This window comes from Leopardus geoffroyi, chromosome B1 (genome assembly GCF_018350155.1).
Source record: "Leopardus geoffroyi isolate Oge1 chromosome B1, O.geoffroyi_Oge1_pat1.0, whole genome shotgun sequence".
Taxonomy (NCBI): Eukaryota; Metazoa; Chordata; class Mammalia; order Carnivora; family Felidae; genus Leopardus; species Leopardus geoffroyi.
Window position 1 is genome coordinate 17,130,977 of NC_059327.1, and position 18,609 is coordinate 17,149,585.

Genomic DNA, 18,609 nt, shown 5'->3' on the forward strand with positions numbered 1-18,609 from the left:
TCACAATAGTAGTATCAGGCCACCTATAATAAAAGCTCCGATTCAGCTTTGCACGTGTCTGCACCTACTCCATCACGTCTTCCATCTCCCTCACCAAATCTAACTGAACTTGGCCATCGTCTCCTCATTTCTGTGACTCTCACCTGTTACCAGGTGCCAAATGTGCCCCCTCTGAACACATCTCCACCCGAATACGCAGAGAAAACTTCCACAAAGGTTTTCGCCTTCCTTTCATCATCCTAAGGAGTTATTTATAAATGAGAAAAACAAAATTAACTGACCATGGACGAAAAGTTTATAGGATTAGACGCCCAGGGGACAAAAGGAGACAAAGAACAAGCAAGAGTTTTTAGAAATTTGTGATTTAGATGCAGCCACTTGAGTGTGAAAAATATTTTTAGTTTCTGCATAATGTATTCTCCTTAAAATAGCCTCATCATTGGATTTCCCTTAATTCAACTAGGCTTTAAAAGAAGGGTTTGCTTATAAGAGCACCCCATCAACAGAAACAACCGAAGATTTACAATACAAATAGCTTTTTTAAAGGTTACAACTACAGGGGCGCAATTTAATCCAGGAAACAGACAGTTTCAAAGACCCTGTGGATCTCTAGAACTACTTACACGAAGCTTTAGGAAATTCACTGATAGTGATACTAACAAAAATAGAGTCCACTAATCTGACAGCCTTTTCAAAAGTTCAGAATTTTGCCACATAATGTACGATGTAAATGGATATTCGTCTTTTACACTTAGAACAGAAGCATTTTTCAGTTCAGAGGGTAACAGGCAATAGCACCACTATGCAGCCCAAGAAAATGGCAATGCCCCGCCCGGTATTCTGTGCCTGGAAAGCCACTGAGCCGAACATTTCCAGTTCTAGGCTGTGGTGCTCCATCTGACATATGAAGTCGCTTCTGCAGAGAACACAACATCAACAAAAGGAAAGTGCGCTGCTAATGAAGCTTTTGTGACGGCTGTTGTTCTAATTTCCTCATTTTTTAGCTGCTTCAGAGGTGTGGAAAACGAGGGCAGCTTTAAGTGCATTAAAAGGACAGGCAGGCCTGAGGCACACACAGCACTTCAGCTGGATACAGAGACGAAATTCTTTTTTTTTTTTTTTTTTTTAATTTTTTTTTTTCAACGTTTATTTATTTTTGGGACAGAGAGAGACAGAGCATGAATGGGGGAGGGGCAGAGAGAGAGGGAGACACAGAATCGGAAACAGGCTCCAGGCTCCGAGCCATCAGCCCAGAGCCCGACGCGGGGCTCGAACTCCCGGACCGCGAGATCGTGACCTGGCTGAAGTCGGACGCTTAACCGACTGCGCCACCCAAGCGCCCCCAGAGACGAAATTCTACCTGGGAACAGAGAACAAATTTACAAGGTCTTTCCCAGTCATAGTTACTTAGATATGGGTTTGCTTTTGATATTCTGTCAAAGTCTAGTTCAATTTCAAACTACTCATCCATCAAGTATTGGCTGGGTGTCTACCACGTGCCAGGTGCAGTTCTAGACGCCAGCCATCCAGGGCCAGAGTCCCCACCTAGGCTCACAAGGCTGGCGCTGTGAAAGAAAAATGACTAAAGCAGATTTTTTTTTTAATATGTTAACATCATATTAGCTTTGAAACGGACAGTTTCAAAGACTCTGTGAATCTCTAGAATTACTTATATGAGGCTCTAGGAAATTCATTGAGAGCGATACAGATCCTACGGATCTGACAGCCTTTTCAGAAGTTCAAAATTTTGCCACATAATGGATGATGTGTATGGATGTACGTTAAAAAAAATCATGAACCGGGGCGCCTGGGTGGCGCAGTCGGTTGAGCGTCCGACTTCAGCCAGGTCACGATCTCGCGGTCCGGGAGTTCGAGCCCCGCGTCGGGCTCTGGGCTGATGGCTCAGAGCCTGGAGCCTGTTTCCGATTCTGTGTCTCCCTCTCTCTCTGCCCCTCCCCCGTTCATGCTCTGTCTCTCTCTGTCCCAAAAATAAATAAACGTTGAAAAAAAAAAAATTAAAAAAAAAAAAAAAATCATGAACCTCAAATTATAAAACTTGATGTTCTTTAGACGTGATGATCCTCGGTTTGACTTCGTTCTCAAAATCAACAGCGCTGAGCTAATTAAAGCCAAACACAGGTATTATTCACGTTCATGCTTTCCTAATCAGCTTTCATCTTCTACATGAGGTTAACACGCTTGTAAGCAAAAATATTTCCTTAAAAAAAAGTTTGTTTAGATCCAGCCTTTAAAAGCAACTCATTTCCATTCGGAGGCTTCAACCAACAAACTAACTTGGTATTTACATAGCAAATTCATCTTTTTTTCATTAAAAATGTAAACACCTTCAGCTGAGCAACAGATCAAAAGAACACCATTATGTGACAAACACTTACTGCGTTTATCAAAAGATGAACATCACTGAATAAGTATTTACTAAATACCAGCCGTGTGCCAAGCACTGTCATGAGAGAAATAAGAATGTCTGAGACTGCCTGATGTCAAGCAGCTTTAGGAGTGAAGGGGCCAACAGAAATAGTAAGAACTAAAAGCAAATAGATTTTAGAGAATCTTTTAACTAAGAATTTATGGTGGGACTGCTTTAACGTATTTTAAAGTTAATCTAACTTTAAAGTCATTTTCCAAAGAGCAGTTCTTGCTTTCAACAGAAAGTGTTCAACTCATGATAAAGAAAACACTGCTTCATGAAAGACTCCAAAATCACTGTTTACAAAATCTCATCTCCAGAGGTTTAAAAAAAAAAAAAAAATACTGACTAGAAGTGATATGGCTATCAACGCCCGTAAATCAGAGATCAGAACATTTTGCCACATATACATGGATTCCGCCTGTCGCTGTAAAGTTGTTTAATGCTCCCTTTACAAGGGCAGGACAAGAGCAACACTTTTATCATGAGAGGAGCAACCTTTAACAGTTAAGAATTATTTTTCAACTTTCTTCTCTTGTACGGAATAAGGGACTATTAACAAAACTAAAAATGGTTTATTAAGTCTCAAATGCTCTGATCTTTAGGTCCATTTATATAAAAATCCAGCCTGTTAGGGAAGTTACCTTTATGATTAGAAGCCTGAGTTTCCTGACAGATTATTTACCTTAATAAATAAAGGCACACTAGCTGAGCAAAGAGGGTTTCCGTGGTAAACGGGCGCCAGGGAAGATCAGATCCTGGCCTAGAGGGCTGCTAACTTAAAAACAGATACAGTGTGTATTATGTACCGTAATTATTTTCTCACAATCGTCCTGTACGCTTACACGGGGAGACAGGGCTCTGCCGATACAGGTGTGTGGAGAACTGCACACGACTGGATCACCGGGAAATCATCTTGAATGACAGACTGCCTTGAACCATTTTAAGCACACATGCAAGTCCTGTATGCAGCACAGCAGTTACTGTTTGTGCACCGTAAAGGCTGATCTACCTCATTTATAAGACACAAAGGAAACCTACTGCGTCGATAACAAACACGCATTAGACTTAAGTGCCATGAAGTGTATACAAAAATAGGTGCAGGCTGCTGAGCGTCTTTGAAATGCTGGTCACTTCCACCGTCCCCGCGATCCTCGTCATCGTCACAGGTCCTCCTTCAGAACTGGTGAGGGCCTGGCAGCCCCAGAAAACTCTAGAACAGAGGGACGTAAAACCAGCGGTCCAAGGCCATGGAGGTTCAGCTCTTCGTAAGCCTCCTGGTATTAGAAGCAAATCACTGTCTCTGAAGACAGAATATACAGTTTTCAACAGATTCTCAAAAGTTTCTGTGACGCCAAAAATATCACGAACCTTTGTTTTGGAAGTCTAGAAACAGGCAGTAGAAGAAAAGCTTTCACTCAACCTTATGACTATCATTATTAATATGCTACAATCAGCTTGTTTGTTGAGCAAACAAGGGCTACGTAGGGCCACGTCAGCCACTGTGCTCAGGAGAGGCCTTGAGGCCCGAGATAAACAATACCCTGAGTCGTAACACAGGAACATACAGAGAGTGCTACTGGAACAAAGAAATGGAGACTACCGGTTTCGAGAGAGGCAACAATGGCTTATTAGGGCCAACCTAACCAAAACTTAATGAGTGCCTCTTCTATGAATCTCGTGGTTAAAGATTTAGCATCTACCCACACAAGAAGCTGCCAATTCAGAGGAAAAGGACAGATAATAACATTCCCACTAGAGTGATACTTACAATAACGTAAAATAGAAAAAAAAAAGTAGAAAAGAAGAAAAATGGGTTCCACAGGAGGGAGAAGGCTTGTCATGAAAGATTTATTATGCAGACGGTTAATAAGTCAAGGCGTCACCCAAAGGCAGGGAGCTGGGAAACCATGGGGCAGAGAAGGCGGGGAGGGCCGGGCTCCAGGCGCCTCAAGCACTGGGGTTGAATGGGAGCTGGGAGCGGAGAAGCAGAGCAAAGCAGGAGAGGGAGGAAGTCTCTGAGGGCGCAAGAGCCTACGAGGCCAAAAAAGCTTGGGCTTTACGTAGGGGAGACCCTAACTGGTCTTAAGAAAGATCCGATGAGAGATCGAACACCTCTGCTTCGAGAATCAGCTGTGTGACCATTAATCCCTCAAAGCGCCACGCTTCAAACACTTCTATTACAGCACTTAATTAAAAAAAAAACAAAAGAAAAAAAAAGAAACGCAGCGAAGATTTCAAAATTCAACAGCATGAGGTCAGCGTGTACCATAATCCCCACCCCCGTCATATCTTCAGAATTTAATACAGGCACTACGTGAACACGGCATATTACCGTCTAGTTTTACTCACAAATTATTGTGACGATCTAGGGAGACAACTTACGAAAAGAGCTCACAATAGGGCTGGTTCACACTGAGCTTTCAATAAATGTGACCTATAATTATACACAGACGATGATAAAGAAGAAAAGGCTCCCCGGTGATAAAAAGATAATATTGGTTGGGGGCGGCTGGGTGGCTCCGTTGGTTAAGCATCTGACCCGTGATTTTGGCTCAGGCCATGAGCTCATGGTTCGTGCTGCCAGCGCGGAGCCTGCCTGGGACTCTCTCTCTCCCTCTCTCTCTACCCCGGCCCTGTTCACGCTCTCTCTCAAAATAAAGGAGAAAACTGGTGAAATTACCACAAACTACAAAGAAATCTTAAGAAACCAGGTAAGCTGCTGGGTAACTTCTATCACAAAAGAAAAAACTTAAGCTGAAATTAAAAAGACTACCTCTCGGACCTTCCTCAGCATAGTAATTCTCAAGAAAGAAAAGCCACCAACAATTCTGAAGAATCCCTTCCGACAACAGGTCGACTCACTCGGCCGTGGAGGCCCAGGGATGCAACGGGTGTGAGAGGCCATCAGACACCCTGAGGAGACCCGGTGCGGTTCACCGGAAGGCAGCTGCGCTGGGAAGAGCGGCCCGTGAAGTACGAGCGTGGGTAGCGTCCTGGCCCCCCTCTCACGGCTGTTACACTGGGTCACAGCCGACTCAAGCGGTACAGGCAGGTGCCCGACGAGCCATCTTCCCAGGTCCGTCTATTCCTAGTAACAAAGACCCGAAAAGGCCGTGCTTCCTGGCATTACGCCTTGGGCAGCACGCACTGTTCTAACAACGTGGCTTGATTTCTTAAAACCTAAGTGCCATAAAGGTGACTGCAAAGTAACGGTGCACAACGCAGATAATAAAATCTTAACAAAGCCAGCCTTCTGAATTAAAATAATCCACAAAGTTGGGGCGCCCGGGTGGCTCAGTCAGTTAAGCGTCTGACTCTTGATTTCGGCTCAGGTGACGATCTCATGATTTGGGAGAGTGAGCCCCCTGTCGGGCTCCACACAGAGCCTGGAGCTGGCTTGGGATTCTCTGTCTCCTTCTCCCTGTGTCCCTCCCCTGCTAGTTCGTTTGTTCTCTCTCTCTCTCTCTCTCTCTCCCTCTGCCCCTCTCCTGTGCCCACGTACATGCTTGCTCTATCAAAATAAATCAAAGCTTAAAAAAAAGAAAAGAAAAGAATCCACAAAGTCAAAACAGGAACTAAATGGTTAAAAAAAAAATACAACAATGGAAACACACCTAAAGTTTTAAAATCTATTCAATTTTCCTAATTGGGCAAGGCAGGCCATATGGAAAAAAAACCAGGCCAGATATTAACTGAGCCTTAAATCTCCATACACAGAGGCCACTCCATCAGGTTATCAACACTCAACTCTTAAACAACTCTTAGAACATAAAAATGGTGCCTTGTCAAGAGGGCTGAGTAAGAGAACAAGTTCGCTGGCTTTCCTGCCACAGACCAGATGGCCGGTGAGGACAGACACTGAAGCCAACATCTCAAGGAGGCCAAGGCCAGAGAACAGGGATTCAGCGGGGGGCCGTGTGGACTGCAACTTAAGCGATTCAGGGGGTTAAAGTGGTTTTAAAGGCTACACAGGACCCTAACAGCCATCTAAGACACTGTTTTGGTGAGAAAGTGTTCCAGTGAACATGCCGTACAGTTTGGTCCAGCAGCACCTTTATTTACGAGAACGCTGTGCCTTCACAACTGCACGCACAGATGAGACACCCGTCCATCCCCACTAGACGACGAAACTCACTACGGGTCTCGGCGTAATTCCCCCACTGCTCAGCGCTTCATCGAAATAATCTTAAATTGCTTAAATGCCACCCCTATGTAATGCTAAAATCCTGTTCTCTTCAATGTGCTAAAGACTAATATGCCCTCTGGAGAAGAAATGACGGAAGAAGACTGCTCGATTCAATACATCTTCTTCAAGACCAAGCCTCCAATCTGGGATTCAAGCCTCCAGCCTGGCTCAGCCCAACCCAGTTCAGTCCAGAATCCCATTCAAGCAGTAGTTTTCAAATGGGTTCTATCAGAGCATCTCCAGATCGCTCTACAAAGAGTGAGAGGCAGTAAGATGTGGTGTTGGGAGACGCAGGCCCCCACCCTCGTTGTCCCCCTTAGTACCCAAGTGGTCTTAGACAAGTTCCTTAGCTCCTCTGTGAACGTTCCCTCATCAATAACACGGGATAAAAGTATCTATTTGGTAGTTGTAGCAAGAAAATTAATATATAAATTAATATAAAAAATATATATAAATTAATGAGAAAATTAATATAAAAATTAAATTAGAACAGCACCTGGTGGTAACAGTGTCTGTGGTTTATTATACTGATGCCCTTTATTATCATCATCATCATAATCACGGAAAGCACAGAGCTAAGGAGACCATATTTTAGGTTTCTACTCTATCCCGTCCAGGTTCTGGCCCTTACCCACCTTTTAGGATTATATGAAGGCATGGCAGAACTTCACCACATTCTGCCTCACAACATGATACCATCCTGGATCCCAGCCCAGCTCCTCCCCCAACCACTATTCAGTCAACTTGTTAAATACCATACTAGTAACTAAAGAAAAGCGGATCCTGTTTTCTCTTAAAACAAAAAGAGTTTCCTTAGGATTTCTAATTAGATTCTGTTTTCACCTTAACATCCTCCAGTTTCAGAGGAGGATCCCGTCCCCAGGCGAAATTACCATGCCCTCCCTGCCTTGACTCAGATTCACACACACACAAAAGGGCAGATTATCATAACCTCATTTCTGCCAAGGCCTGATTTTCAATCTCACTGTGGCTCAGAAATCAGTTTTTCTCTTCAACTTTCCTGGCGAGAGAACAAAATGTAAGAACAGGACAGCGGCTGCGGCCACATAAGGCAGGAGATGCCAACACAAAAGCCCACTTCACCCGCTAATCTGTGAACTCCTTGATGGGGCCTCCCCCAGTGTCTGTTCAAGTTCCTACTGCCAGGAGTTCCAGATCCAGCTCCAGCAGAGGTAGAAGGGTCCTACCACAGCAGACCACACTCCTAATGGCCACACAGCTGTCAGCCGCTCTTACAGATTCTTTGGTCATAACCTTGGAGGCCACTGACATTCTACATTCTATTTTCTGCCATGACAACAGGCCCTAGGAAAAAACACAGGTCCCTGCCATGTATAGAAGACATCCTACTTGAAGCTGGGAAAAGGTTTTCTTTTAAACTTGAGTAATTAAGGGGCGCCTGGGTGGCTCAGTCAGTTAAGCGGCCGACTTCCGCTCAGGTCATGATCTCACGGTCCGTGAGTTCGAGCCCCGCGTCGGGCTCTGTACTGACAGCTCAGAGCCTGGAGCCTGTTTCAGATTCTGTGTCTCCCTCTCTCTGACCTTCCCCCATTCATGCTCTGTCTCTCTCGGTCTCAAAAATAAATAAAACGTTAAAAAAAACTTTTTTTAACTTGACTAATTAAGATAATAATTAAAATATTCCAAGTTCTGCCAAACCAGAAAGAAACCCCAAAAACATTTTCCCTCTCACTGAGGTCAACAATAAGGTTAGCCTGGATTGGAAGTCCCTTCTGGTCCCACTGCACAAACGCGTTCATCCCGTGTCCCCTAACTGAGGAAGTCCAGGAGCCAGTCCCCGGATGGGCACTACAGGAACCATGCAATACCACTCCCCCATGATGAGAATGTAGCCACGTTCTCTTAAGAAAAACGATGTCCCTATTCCCCCTCCCATTTTTCACGAATGGCGATTTATCTCATTGCACCAGCTGTACTTCCATATTAATTCTTCCCAAGTCTTTCCATCGACATGTAAATTTCAATTCTGAAACCACAACTGGGATTCTAAGAGCAACACAGCATTAGTAAGTTTAGAAATTCAGTCTTATCTTAATGAAAAACATGGTCTCCCCAAGTAGAAGTGGAAAGGGGAAACACTCTTACTGGGTTGCATTATTCTAACAGCGAAACACTGAACCAAAGTACTCCAGACTGAAGGGAAAACATACTTAAAGGTATCCCAATTACACTACATACGTGAGGGGAACAGACTTAACTACCTACCTACAATTAAAAAAAAAAAAAAAAAAAAATCTTTCAGCCAAGCATTTTTCTAGACATTACTTTAGTTTCCAAACTAACAAAAAGCTGCACCTCTTTACAGATGCTCAAGTAATAATTAACTTGGATGCACCCGCCTCGGCCAAGAACACTAAGCTGAATTTATAATTTATTCCATAAATCTGCAAGAGGGCTTCTCCAGATTTATTCTGCTCAACTCTACAAGCTTACCAGGCACATATCTGCAGTGAGAATGGGGGACAAATCAAAACCTAAATGTGAAATTGCACATGCTTCAGAGATCCTCCACTAACATTTCTGTTCAATCTGCTTTATCACCTTCTCTGTAGATTTTTAAGGAGATTGGGCGGGGGGAGCATAAATCTTAATTAGAACCCTGGAGACTGGCTCTCTAACCAGACCCATTTCCCAAATAATTTTTCACGTAACCTTCCAGACCTGGAACGGACGAGCTATCACGTGGGCATGAATGTGTCAGAACAGTTCACCAACACCCAGAGGCCTCTCCAGGAAAAGCATGTGATTTGGTGAGAGATTATCAGATGAGTCAAGTGACAATTACCCCCACACTGCAATTACATGTTACCTCCCTGCAAAGCCAATTAGCAAAGTATGTATAAAATGCAGAGCTCACGGGACCGTACATTTGGCTACATATTTTAGGTAGTTCATAGAATTTCTAGTTAAAAAAAACAAACAAACTAAAAACTCCTTTTCAGGGCATGTTTCACATTTAAGCAGACTTTTTAAAGAAAAGGATCATAAAAATAGTAAGAACGAAATTCAGACTTTTTAAAGAAAAGGATCATAAAAATAGTAAGAACGAAATTCAGATTGTATCAAATTCAAATGATACACACATGTGGCAATGCTGAAATAGGTAAAATCCCACAAAAATTTATTTATATTATTCCGACAGCATTATAGTTTCAAGTTAAGTCAAAGGCAGGAGGCGAACAATGAAGCAGGCAGATTGTTGGTCCTCCGCAGGCCCTTATCAGCTAGTCCAGTGTGACAAGAAGAGAAAGTAACAGCACAGCAGAAACAGGCGATGAACAGTGTCTGAACTTCTAGAAAGGTGCTATTAAACCTGACCTGAGCCAGGCCTTCTCCAGCTCACACTGAGTGTTATTAGGGTCGTGTCCTACGGAGTCCCCACCTGTGTTCCTGAACTGGCCCTACTTTTCTTCTTCGGACAGGCACCGCTCCACACTTTCGACCCACACTAGGAATTAGACAAACCCCAAATAAAGAACATACCTGATTTAAGAATTTCTACTGCACAAAACATACTGACTTTTCCTGAAGGAATTCTACACTACGATACCAAACGTCTTGCCAGGAATCTCTAAAATAAGTTGGGCCGATAATTCTACTGCCAAATCACATCTCGTAATGTACACCAGGCCAACGTGTGGTAATGTGTAAATACTATTATATCACTTTGATTCATTTCCAAAAAACACAGAAACATTAATCTACTATACATGAAATATTTTCTTCTGTAAAGCCAAGGACTACAGAACAGATGACTGATAGATTTCCAACTTTTCTCTCACTTTCAAATCTCAGTAGTTACACAGATGCACAAAGTTTCTTATATACTTCCCAACCCCAATGCCCACAGTCCCAATTCATCCCCTGGCCCCCCACTAAGTTACCACCAGAAAAGTCTAGCACTGCCATTCAGCTTTGAAAACTACTCCAGATTTCAGAACCCTGCCTTGTTTGGTTGGTGGTTTCCTTTTTTCTCCCTTGGTAGTAAGAATATCCCAATGTCTTAACTTTATAAGCAAAATAAAAAAAAAAAAAAAAAAAAAAAAAAAAAAAAAATTACTAGTTTCTAAATGAGTCTTTAAAAAGCAACAAAAATACTCTTTTCACTTGAAAGAAAAACCCAAAAGGCAGTGCTCATATAATTTAAGCCTTCAGGGAATGTAAATTAAGACTTGGGTTCTATTTTCTGTCTCAACTTTAACTTGTAACAATTTTTTATAGCTTTTCAGAAGCTATTTTAGAAAAGGAAAAAAAAAAGGGTCGGGAATAATTGTCCTTAGGAAAATGTGCAACCATATTCGTTGTATTGGGTGAAGTTCTTAAAATGTGGGTACTCTTCCAAGTTGACACAATATACCTGAACATTCGAATTAATACTGGAGTAGGCAGGATATACACGTATATATCTATAGATACAAGAGGAGGGACTAGAATAGCATAACCAACAGGAGTCAGTCAACTGTTATTTAACAATCTGGCTCTAGTGGCCATCTTGTATCCCCAGGGGAGTGTGCACCTCATCTCAGCTGGTCCGCCCCAGACCCCCCTGAGCGCCAACGCTCGTCCAGACCCCGCCGCCGTGTGCTCCATTTCTGCTCCGACAAGATGAAAGAAACTCTCCGGAAGCAGGAGAAAACGCCACACCCTAAGCACGCGTGCGCAGTGATGGGGAAGGACCGGCTCCCCGAAAAGGCAGGCGGTGGGTCCGGGCTACCGCAGCTGATAGAAACCTCAGTTCTCCTTAAAGGAGCCAAGGGTACACAAGATCCCTGGCGGGGAAGAGGGGAGTATGTTCACAACCAAGGCGCCATGATCCGCTTCCACAGCGCTCAAGTGCAGGCATCCGGGCAGCGAACACTCGCCGGGTCCCAGACCAAGCAGCAGACAGAAACGCTACCCAGGATCCAACGCGGTGCGGACGGTCTGACTAGTTCAAGACCACAGGCCGAAGCCAACTGCATTGAGGCAACTTGTGAGGTAGACAGACCTTGACGATGTTGCGCGGCGGGGGGGGGGGGGGGGTCTATTTTATATTATGACTGCTTTTTAAAATGTTGTTCATGGGTCTGACAAAACCTAGACCTCCAATATTTTTAAGCCCCCAGCCCCTTGGACACCGCAGCTCTTTTCCATTTTTGCTTAGACACAATTCATTCTGTGCAGCTAATTAAGCTGAAGAAGACTGAGAATAAAGTTTGAAACAAGGTTAATAGAGTTCTTTGCTCAGTATATGGTTTCAGTTTTTATTTCATTGACACTGATTTGCACACAGAAAGCAAAGTTGTTTCTAGAGAACTAATCACGGCATGTGGCTGGTAATCTTTGATGAAACTGGATTAAAGATTCTAAATGGCGGCATGATGTAAAAATAAAAACAAATCTGGTATTTTATCCTTTAATTATACCGGAATTAAAAAATAAATTAAGGGGCGCCTGGGTGGCGCAGTCGGTTAAGCGTCCGACTTCAGCCAGGTCACGATCTCGCGGTCCGTGAGTTTGAGCCCCGCGTCAGGCTCTGGGCTGATGGCTCAGAGCCTGGAGCCTGTTTCCGATTCTGTGTCTCCCTCTCTCTCTGCCCCTCCCCCGTTCATGCTCTGTCTCTCTCTGTCCCAAAAATAAATAAACGTTGAAAAAAAAAAAATAAAATAAAATAAATTAAAATTTTTCTAAAATCTAGAAACTAACAAAAAATTTCAAAATTAAAAAATTAAAATCTGGCATTTTAGAGGAATGGATACACCCAACACATGCTAATGGTCTACAACTCATTACAAAAAGAATCCCTTGAATAAACAAAAGTACATTAAAAATATGATGGCTTCTAAAATAACTTTTTCTAGGATAATAATTATGTTTCTTATATTAGATGTAGGCATGCTTAGTGGGGTGGGTATTAAATAATTTACTTGTAGCATTTTAAAGATAAACTTAAAATTTCAGTGTAGTAAGAAAAACATCTTTTTTTAGAATGGATATATTCATAAAGGACATATCAATGAGATCAACAAACGAACTGAACTCCCATCTATGGCAGTTCATCTAACCCTGCGATTACCCAGTTTCCTTCTATTTCCACTACCGTTCTCAGGAAGCAGGACGTTCATTCATTTTAATATGACACTCATCAAAATAATCATTCGTTTGCTCGTTCGTTGTCTTCACATTTAATGAGCAGCTTCTATACGCCTAGTACTTCTTGCTAGGGCGGAGGACAGAAAATGCATGAGCTAAATAAAAGCCTGTCCTGAAAGGTGGTTTTTGGCTGAATTATGTCCCCTAGGCTTCATGCACTGAAGCCCTAACACCCAGTACTTCAGAATGTGACCGACTTGGAAATAAATAGAGGCCATTAGGGTGATCCCTAATCCAATATGACTAATGTCCTTATAAAAAGAGAATAGGACACAGACATACACAGAGAAGATGGTGAAGACACAGGGAGAAAACAGCCATCTACAAGCCAAGGAGAAAGGACTCAGAAAAAACCTACCATTGCCAACACCTCCAACCTCGACTTCTAGACTCCAGAATTGTGAAAACATCAATGTCTGTGGCTGAAACCACCCAGTCTGTGTCCTTTGCTACGCTGGCCCTTGGCAAACTAACACAAAGGCTCACACTCCATCAGGGGAGACTGACATCAAACTGTAATATCCAAGAAGAGCAGCTAAATTAGAGATATGCACAAAGTGCAAAGCAACAGACCGTAGCATCAGTCGGCCGTCCCGGATGTTCTGGCTTTAGGCTCTTATTCCAGGTGAAAGGGTATGCTAACAAAGCCTCCTTACCATTTCGAAGACATTAACAGACTAACACGCGCTCGGCAGCCTTCCCATGTTATTTCACTTTATCCTCACATAAATCTTGCAGCCTTTTTGAGCGTCTCCATCATACAGATGAAGTCAGTTTCGGTAAGATAATTAACTTGTCCAAGATCACCCAATTAACAACTCAAAGAGCCAAGTCCCTACAATTCAACATTGTACTTCCCTACGTCTGTCTGCCTCTCAAACAAAACTTGGAAGAGGTACTAAGGAAAGCAGACCACATCGCGGAAGCTTTAGCAGTGTGTTCTCTCTGTGCACTGCACAATTCTGCAGGTGTGCAATCATCTCTGAAAAGCATGCTAGACAGCGGGCGGTGGCGGTTCTAAGTGTGCAAAAAGACTAGCTTGAACAGCTCTGGAACAGTTTCTCAAAGTTACAGCAAAACCGCAGTGATGCTTCTGATAATGCAGAGCACAAACTTAAAGATCAGGATCAACGGTAATGATTCCAACTTTCTCCCGTTTCCTTACTCATTGTACACCACGTCATTCAAGTTCCTTCGGTTCCATACTCACGACTTACTACACACAGGGATGCTTCTAAGAGGGCAAAAAGCATGCACGTGCACTTCTGTGTGGAACCCTGACAGAGGCCAACAGGGAACTGTACAGGAGCCGGCGCAGGGCAGATCATTACTTTGGGACAAATGGGAGGGGAGATCAAACCAGAAGAGTAATAATGTATTTACCTGTCTCTTCGTCTATTCTGAAAACACCAACACCAGAACCATCTCTTATGGAATAGCGGATCTCCCCGTCTCTTCCTGTGTCCTCATCGTGAGCAGATACTGTCATTACTGAGGAACCAATAGGGACATCTTCTTTCACTACCCCCTTCTCCACAAAGCTGGAAAACACTGGTGGGTGTAAGTTCTCATTCACATCAATGACCTCAACTTCAACATAGCAAGTGGAAGACAGAGAAACCGGCTTCCCTTTGTCTTTGGCCCTCACGGTGAGATTATACACTTGCTTCTTCTCAAAGTCCAAATGCTGGACAATTCTGACTGCTCCGCTGAGTTTATCCACATCAAAGTGTCCTTCTCCGTGGTCCAGCAGACCGTATCTCACTTGGCTAGACTGACCTAAATCGGGATCATAGGCCTCCAACCACATGATTATGGTTCCTTCCGGAAGGTCTTCGCGAACTTTCACACGGTAATTAGGTGGAATGAACCTAGGTGGGTTGTCATTAACATCCTCTAATGATACTTTCAAAAGAACAGTGGAAAGCAACTGGGGTTCTTCTCTGGCTTGATCCCTGGCTTCAATCTTTAAGTAATGCACATGCTGTACTTCGCGATCCAAAGGGGACACAATTTTCACAACTCCAGTCACGCTGTCAATGGAGAATTTATCTGTGTCTGTGAGAATAGAGTAGGTCACATGTCCATTCGGCCCTAAATCTTTATCTGTGGCTTCAACCTGGATGATTTCACTATCTATCTCTTTGTCTTCGCTCACTTCAACAAAGTAGCTCTCCTGTAAAAACTCCGGGGGATTATCATTGGCATCCAGAACTCTGATGCCTACGAGACGCCAAGCCGCCTTCTGTGGTATACCAAGGTCAGATGCTGTAATGTTCAGGGTGTACTTGTCTGTTGTTTCACGGTCAAGCGGAGATAAAATCTTTAGCATTCCAGTTTCCATGTCAATTACAAAGCAACTATCCTCATTTCCTCCAGAAATGGCATAGACCAGTTTTCCATTGAAGCCAGTGTCCAGGTCAGTAGCATTCATGAAAATTATGCTGGCACCCACTGGATGGTTTTCCTTTACCTCAACACCAGTGGGGAGAGTACTTCTGAACTGTGGCGCGTGCGCATTGACAGAGTGGGAATCAAAGAAAACGTCCTCGACCTCTCCCTGACTGTGTAACTTATTTGCCTGCAGGAGTTTCTCCGCCAGCATTTTGGCGACGCCCGTCTCTTCGCACTGCAAGTGTACTGGCTTGCGACTAGCAGCCACAGTTATGTTGATGTATAACGGTGTGGCAAAATTCTCTCCATCTGTGGCCGTGATTCTCAGGCTGTGAAATGACACCTTGGTCCCTAAGCCATCCAGTAGCGACTGCTTTAGGGACAACACCCCAGAGCTGGGGTTTAGGCTGAACAAATCTAGTTCGTTTCCAGCTTCAATCTGGTATCGGACCAACTGAAGTTCGTCAGCATCAATCGCAGAAACAGTAGTTATTTGCTCCCCCACACCTAGATCCCTGGGGATAGTTCCTTCACAATTGATTTTCTCAAACAAGGGTGTGTTGTCATTCAAGTTATTGAGGGTCACCGTGGCGAGGACTTCAACCTCCCGGCGGTATGGCAAGCCCCAGTCTGACGCTCGAATCCTCAGAGTATAAACCCGAGGCATCAGCTCATAGTCCAGGTTTTCTGAAGTACTCACGGCACCAGTGAAATGGTTAATGACGAAGGGCACGTGGTTTAAATTGGCAATACTGTAAGTCACATAGCCGTTCTCCCCCTCATCGGGGTCCACAGCACTCACGCTCAGGACCGTCGTACCAATGGGCACGTTCTCATCGAAAGATGCTTTGTAAGCAGTCTGGGTAAACTCAGGGGGATTGCTGTTTGCACCTAAGACTTTAACCAACACTCTGGTCGAGGCTCTTCTGTCACTTGTTGTTACTTCAAGTTCAAAATGGGATGCCTGCTGTCTTTTAACTGGCTCCAAAATGGAAATGAGACCAGTGTTGGGATTTAAACTGAATTTAGCTTTCCCAGGGGTACTTTTGAAAACATACCTCAAATGAGAATAACTAGGCGTGGCTTTCACCATGACCACAGGGGTATTGGAAGGAGCAAACTCACTGATTTCTGCTCTATAAACATCCTTTTCAAACTTGACTGGCCCAGCTTTGAACTGCGGAGAAGTCACATGAATTACTTTCACAGAAGAGAACTGGGGAGGGGTTCCTTTATCTTTAGCCTGTAGCGTCAGATTGTAGCCAAAAGGATGACTGTCCCAATCGATGCCACCAACTGCCTTGACTTTATATTCTTTGCTCCCTGGAGAGGACCTCACTGTTCTAAACTGTTGAAGGAGGTCACCTGCCACAATGCTTAAAGAAGCTATTTCCCCATTGGGCCCCTGATCACAGTCGTCCACCGTTACGATTGCATATGTTGGGTCCTTGTCCAGTTCTGATGGAGACAGCGTCACCGCCGTGATCACAGGAGCACATCCGTTGGCCTGTTCCACGTGAACCGTCAGCTTAGCCATGCTGCTGATACCACTGCTACCATACAGTTTCATCCCACGGTCCACAGCAAGAATCTCCAACTCGTAGAGCTTGGTCTCTGCGTAATCGAGCCTACCAGTTAAAACTATGGCACCGCTGGTCGGGTGAATAGCGAACACATCTGTTCGATCTTTGAAACTGTAGTAAAACTCTCCGTTGGTTCCTATGTCTGCATCTGTGGCGCTGACTCTGGCAATACTGGTCCTTATGGCTGTGTTTTCAGGTAACGAAACACTGTACGAAGTGGGGGAGAACAGCGGTCTCAAGTCGTTTGTATCCAGCACTTGCACCCTGACCTTGGCTCGGGCTTCAGCATTAGTATTTTTTTCAACTGCTTTGACTATCAATGTGTAATGGTCTTTTACTTCCCTATTAAGAATAGCTGTATTTCCTCCTTTGGTCCTTATTCTTAAGAAGCAAAAGTCTCCAAGGACATACTCTTCAGCTTTGAAAAGGTTTTCGTTGTCCCCGGAGATAATTCTGTACCTTAACTCCCACAGTGGATTTGTAAGGTAAATACCCATCTTTACAGGATGGCCCACATAGGTTTTAGCTGCAGAGTTTTCGTGCACCGTGACATTGTACTGGAAGTGTGTAAACTGGAGAGGACTCTGCTCAGGGGTTTGGCTTCCGTCGCCGTCTCCAAAACGCTGGAGGAGCAGGAGCAGGAGCAAGGCCACAGGTCTCCCCATCGCTTAACCCTCAGGAATCTAAAACACAGGAAAGAAACAAGAGTCGTGACCTCGAAGAAATAAACAAGGCGGCGTAAACTCGTTTCGGGAGTTTTAGACTTTGCGTTTTAATGAAGTATCGTACATGTGTATGAAATACAAATATGTGCAATAGTTTTTAGGTTTTTTTCCGTTGTCCAAGTATCAATACCTCTAACATGTCTAGAATTACTAAGGAACAATCTTTTTCTTGAACTTTGAGGACTCAAGAATCATAAGGAGCTTCAGATCAAAGACTCCCGCCAGCTCCATGTAACACCAAAGTTGAATTGTTCTACTTGATTCTTCAAGGCAAATGGAACCAACTGTGACAAAGGGAGATAACGAACATTGTCTAGGTTTACTTATACACAACAGATGAAATACCCAAAAGCTCACAAATTTCATGCTGCCACAGTACCCCAAGCACAGGAAGCTTTGAAGAACTGATTCAGAACAAGACCCAACCTGAAAGGTGGTTTCATAGGACCTCCCATAATGGCATTCTATAACCTCATCTCCAAAGTGATCCAGAAATTATTTCTTTCTAAGAATAATTTAGTTGACTCCCTCCCAAAACGTAAGGGTTTACGGTCTCATTTAGCGTTATGTAACTATTTAAAGGTATTAAAATACTTATAAAATCATTATATCATTTGGATACTGAGGTCACTTCTAACCCAACGTGAGTCAAAAAGAGTCCATTTACAAATGGGAAACCAGCAGCCTGATGTCAAACAGCAAAGCGAATCTTATCAACCATATCCATGTTTTATCACCACTGCAGTCAACAACCAGTGTTCACAACCAAACACAAGACACACACACACACACACACACACACACACACACACAGCTAAAGCATCCAGGCTGACACACAGAGAGGGCCCCATGAACGCAGCAAGGTGGTCGGCCCCGCGGAGAAGGTCAGAGGGGAAATGGGAAGGCGAGGGGGCATTTGAGAAAGGGTTCCCTTTAGCAAGCGGAAGGTAGGCAGTCCCCCGGGCTGGCCTTCCGGATGAGCAAGACAATTATTTTCAGACCCACCGTTCCTCTAAATGCCAACAAGTTCACCTTGCAAATCAATGGAGCCTCACAAAACACCCCAGCACTCTCCCGAGAGGACAGCACTGCACCCTCAAACAAGTGCTCCCAGAA

General features: G+C 43.9%; 1 protein-coding gene across 12 annotated transcripts in view; it reads right to left on the minus strand.

The window, feature by feature from the left end:
* Positions 1-18,609, minus strand: part of FAT1 (FAT atypical cadherin 1) — a 135,750-nt gene that overhangs the window by 102,499 nt on the left and 14,642 nt on the right. For all 12 annotated transcript variants that reach the window (XR_006706393.1, XM_045454153.1, XM_045454136.1 and 9 more), the window contains one exon: positions 14,175-17,451. Coding sequence is in view for 11 of the 12 variants with exons in the window: in XM_045454153.1 (XP_045310109.1) it covers positions 14,175-17,433 (3,259 nt within the window). In the remaining variant the exon portion in view is untranslated. The remainder of the gene's footprint in view (positions 1-14,174; positions 17,452-18,609) is intronic.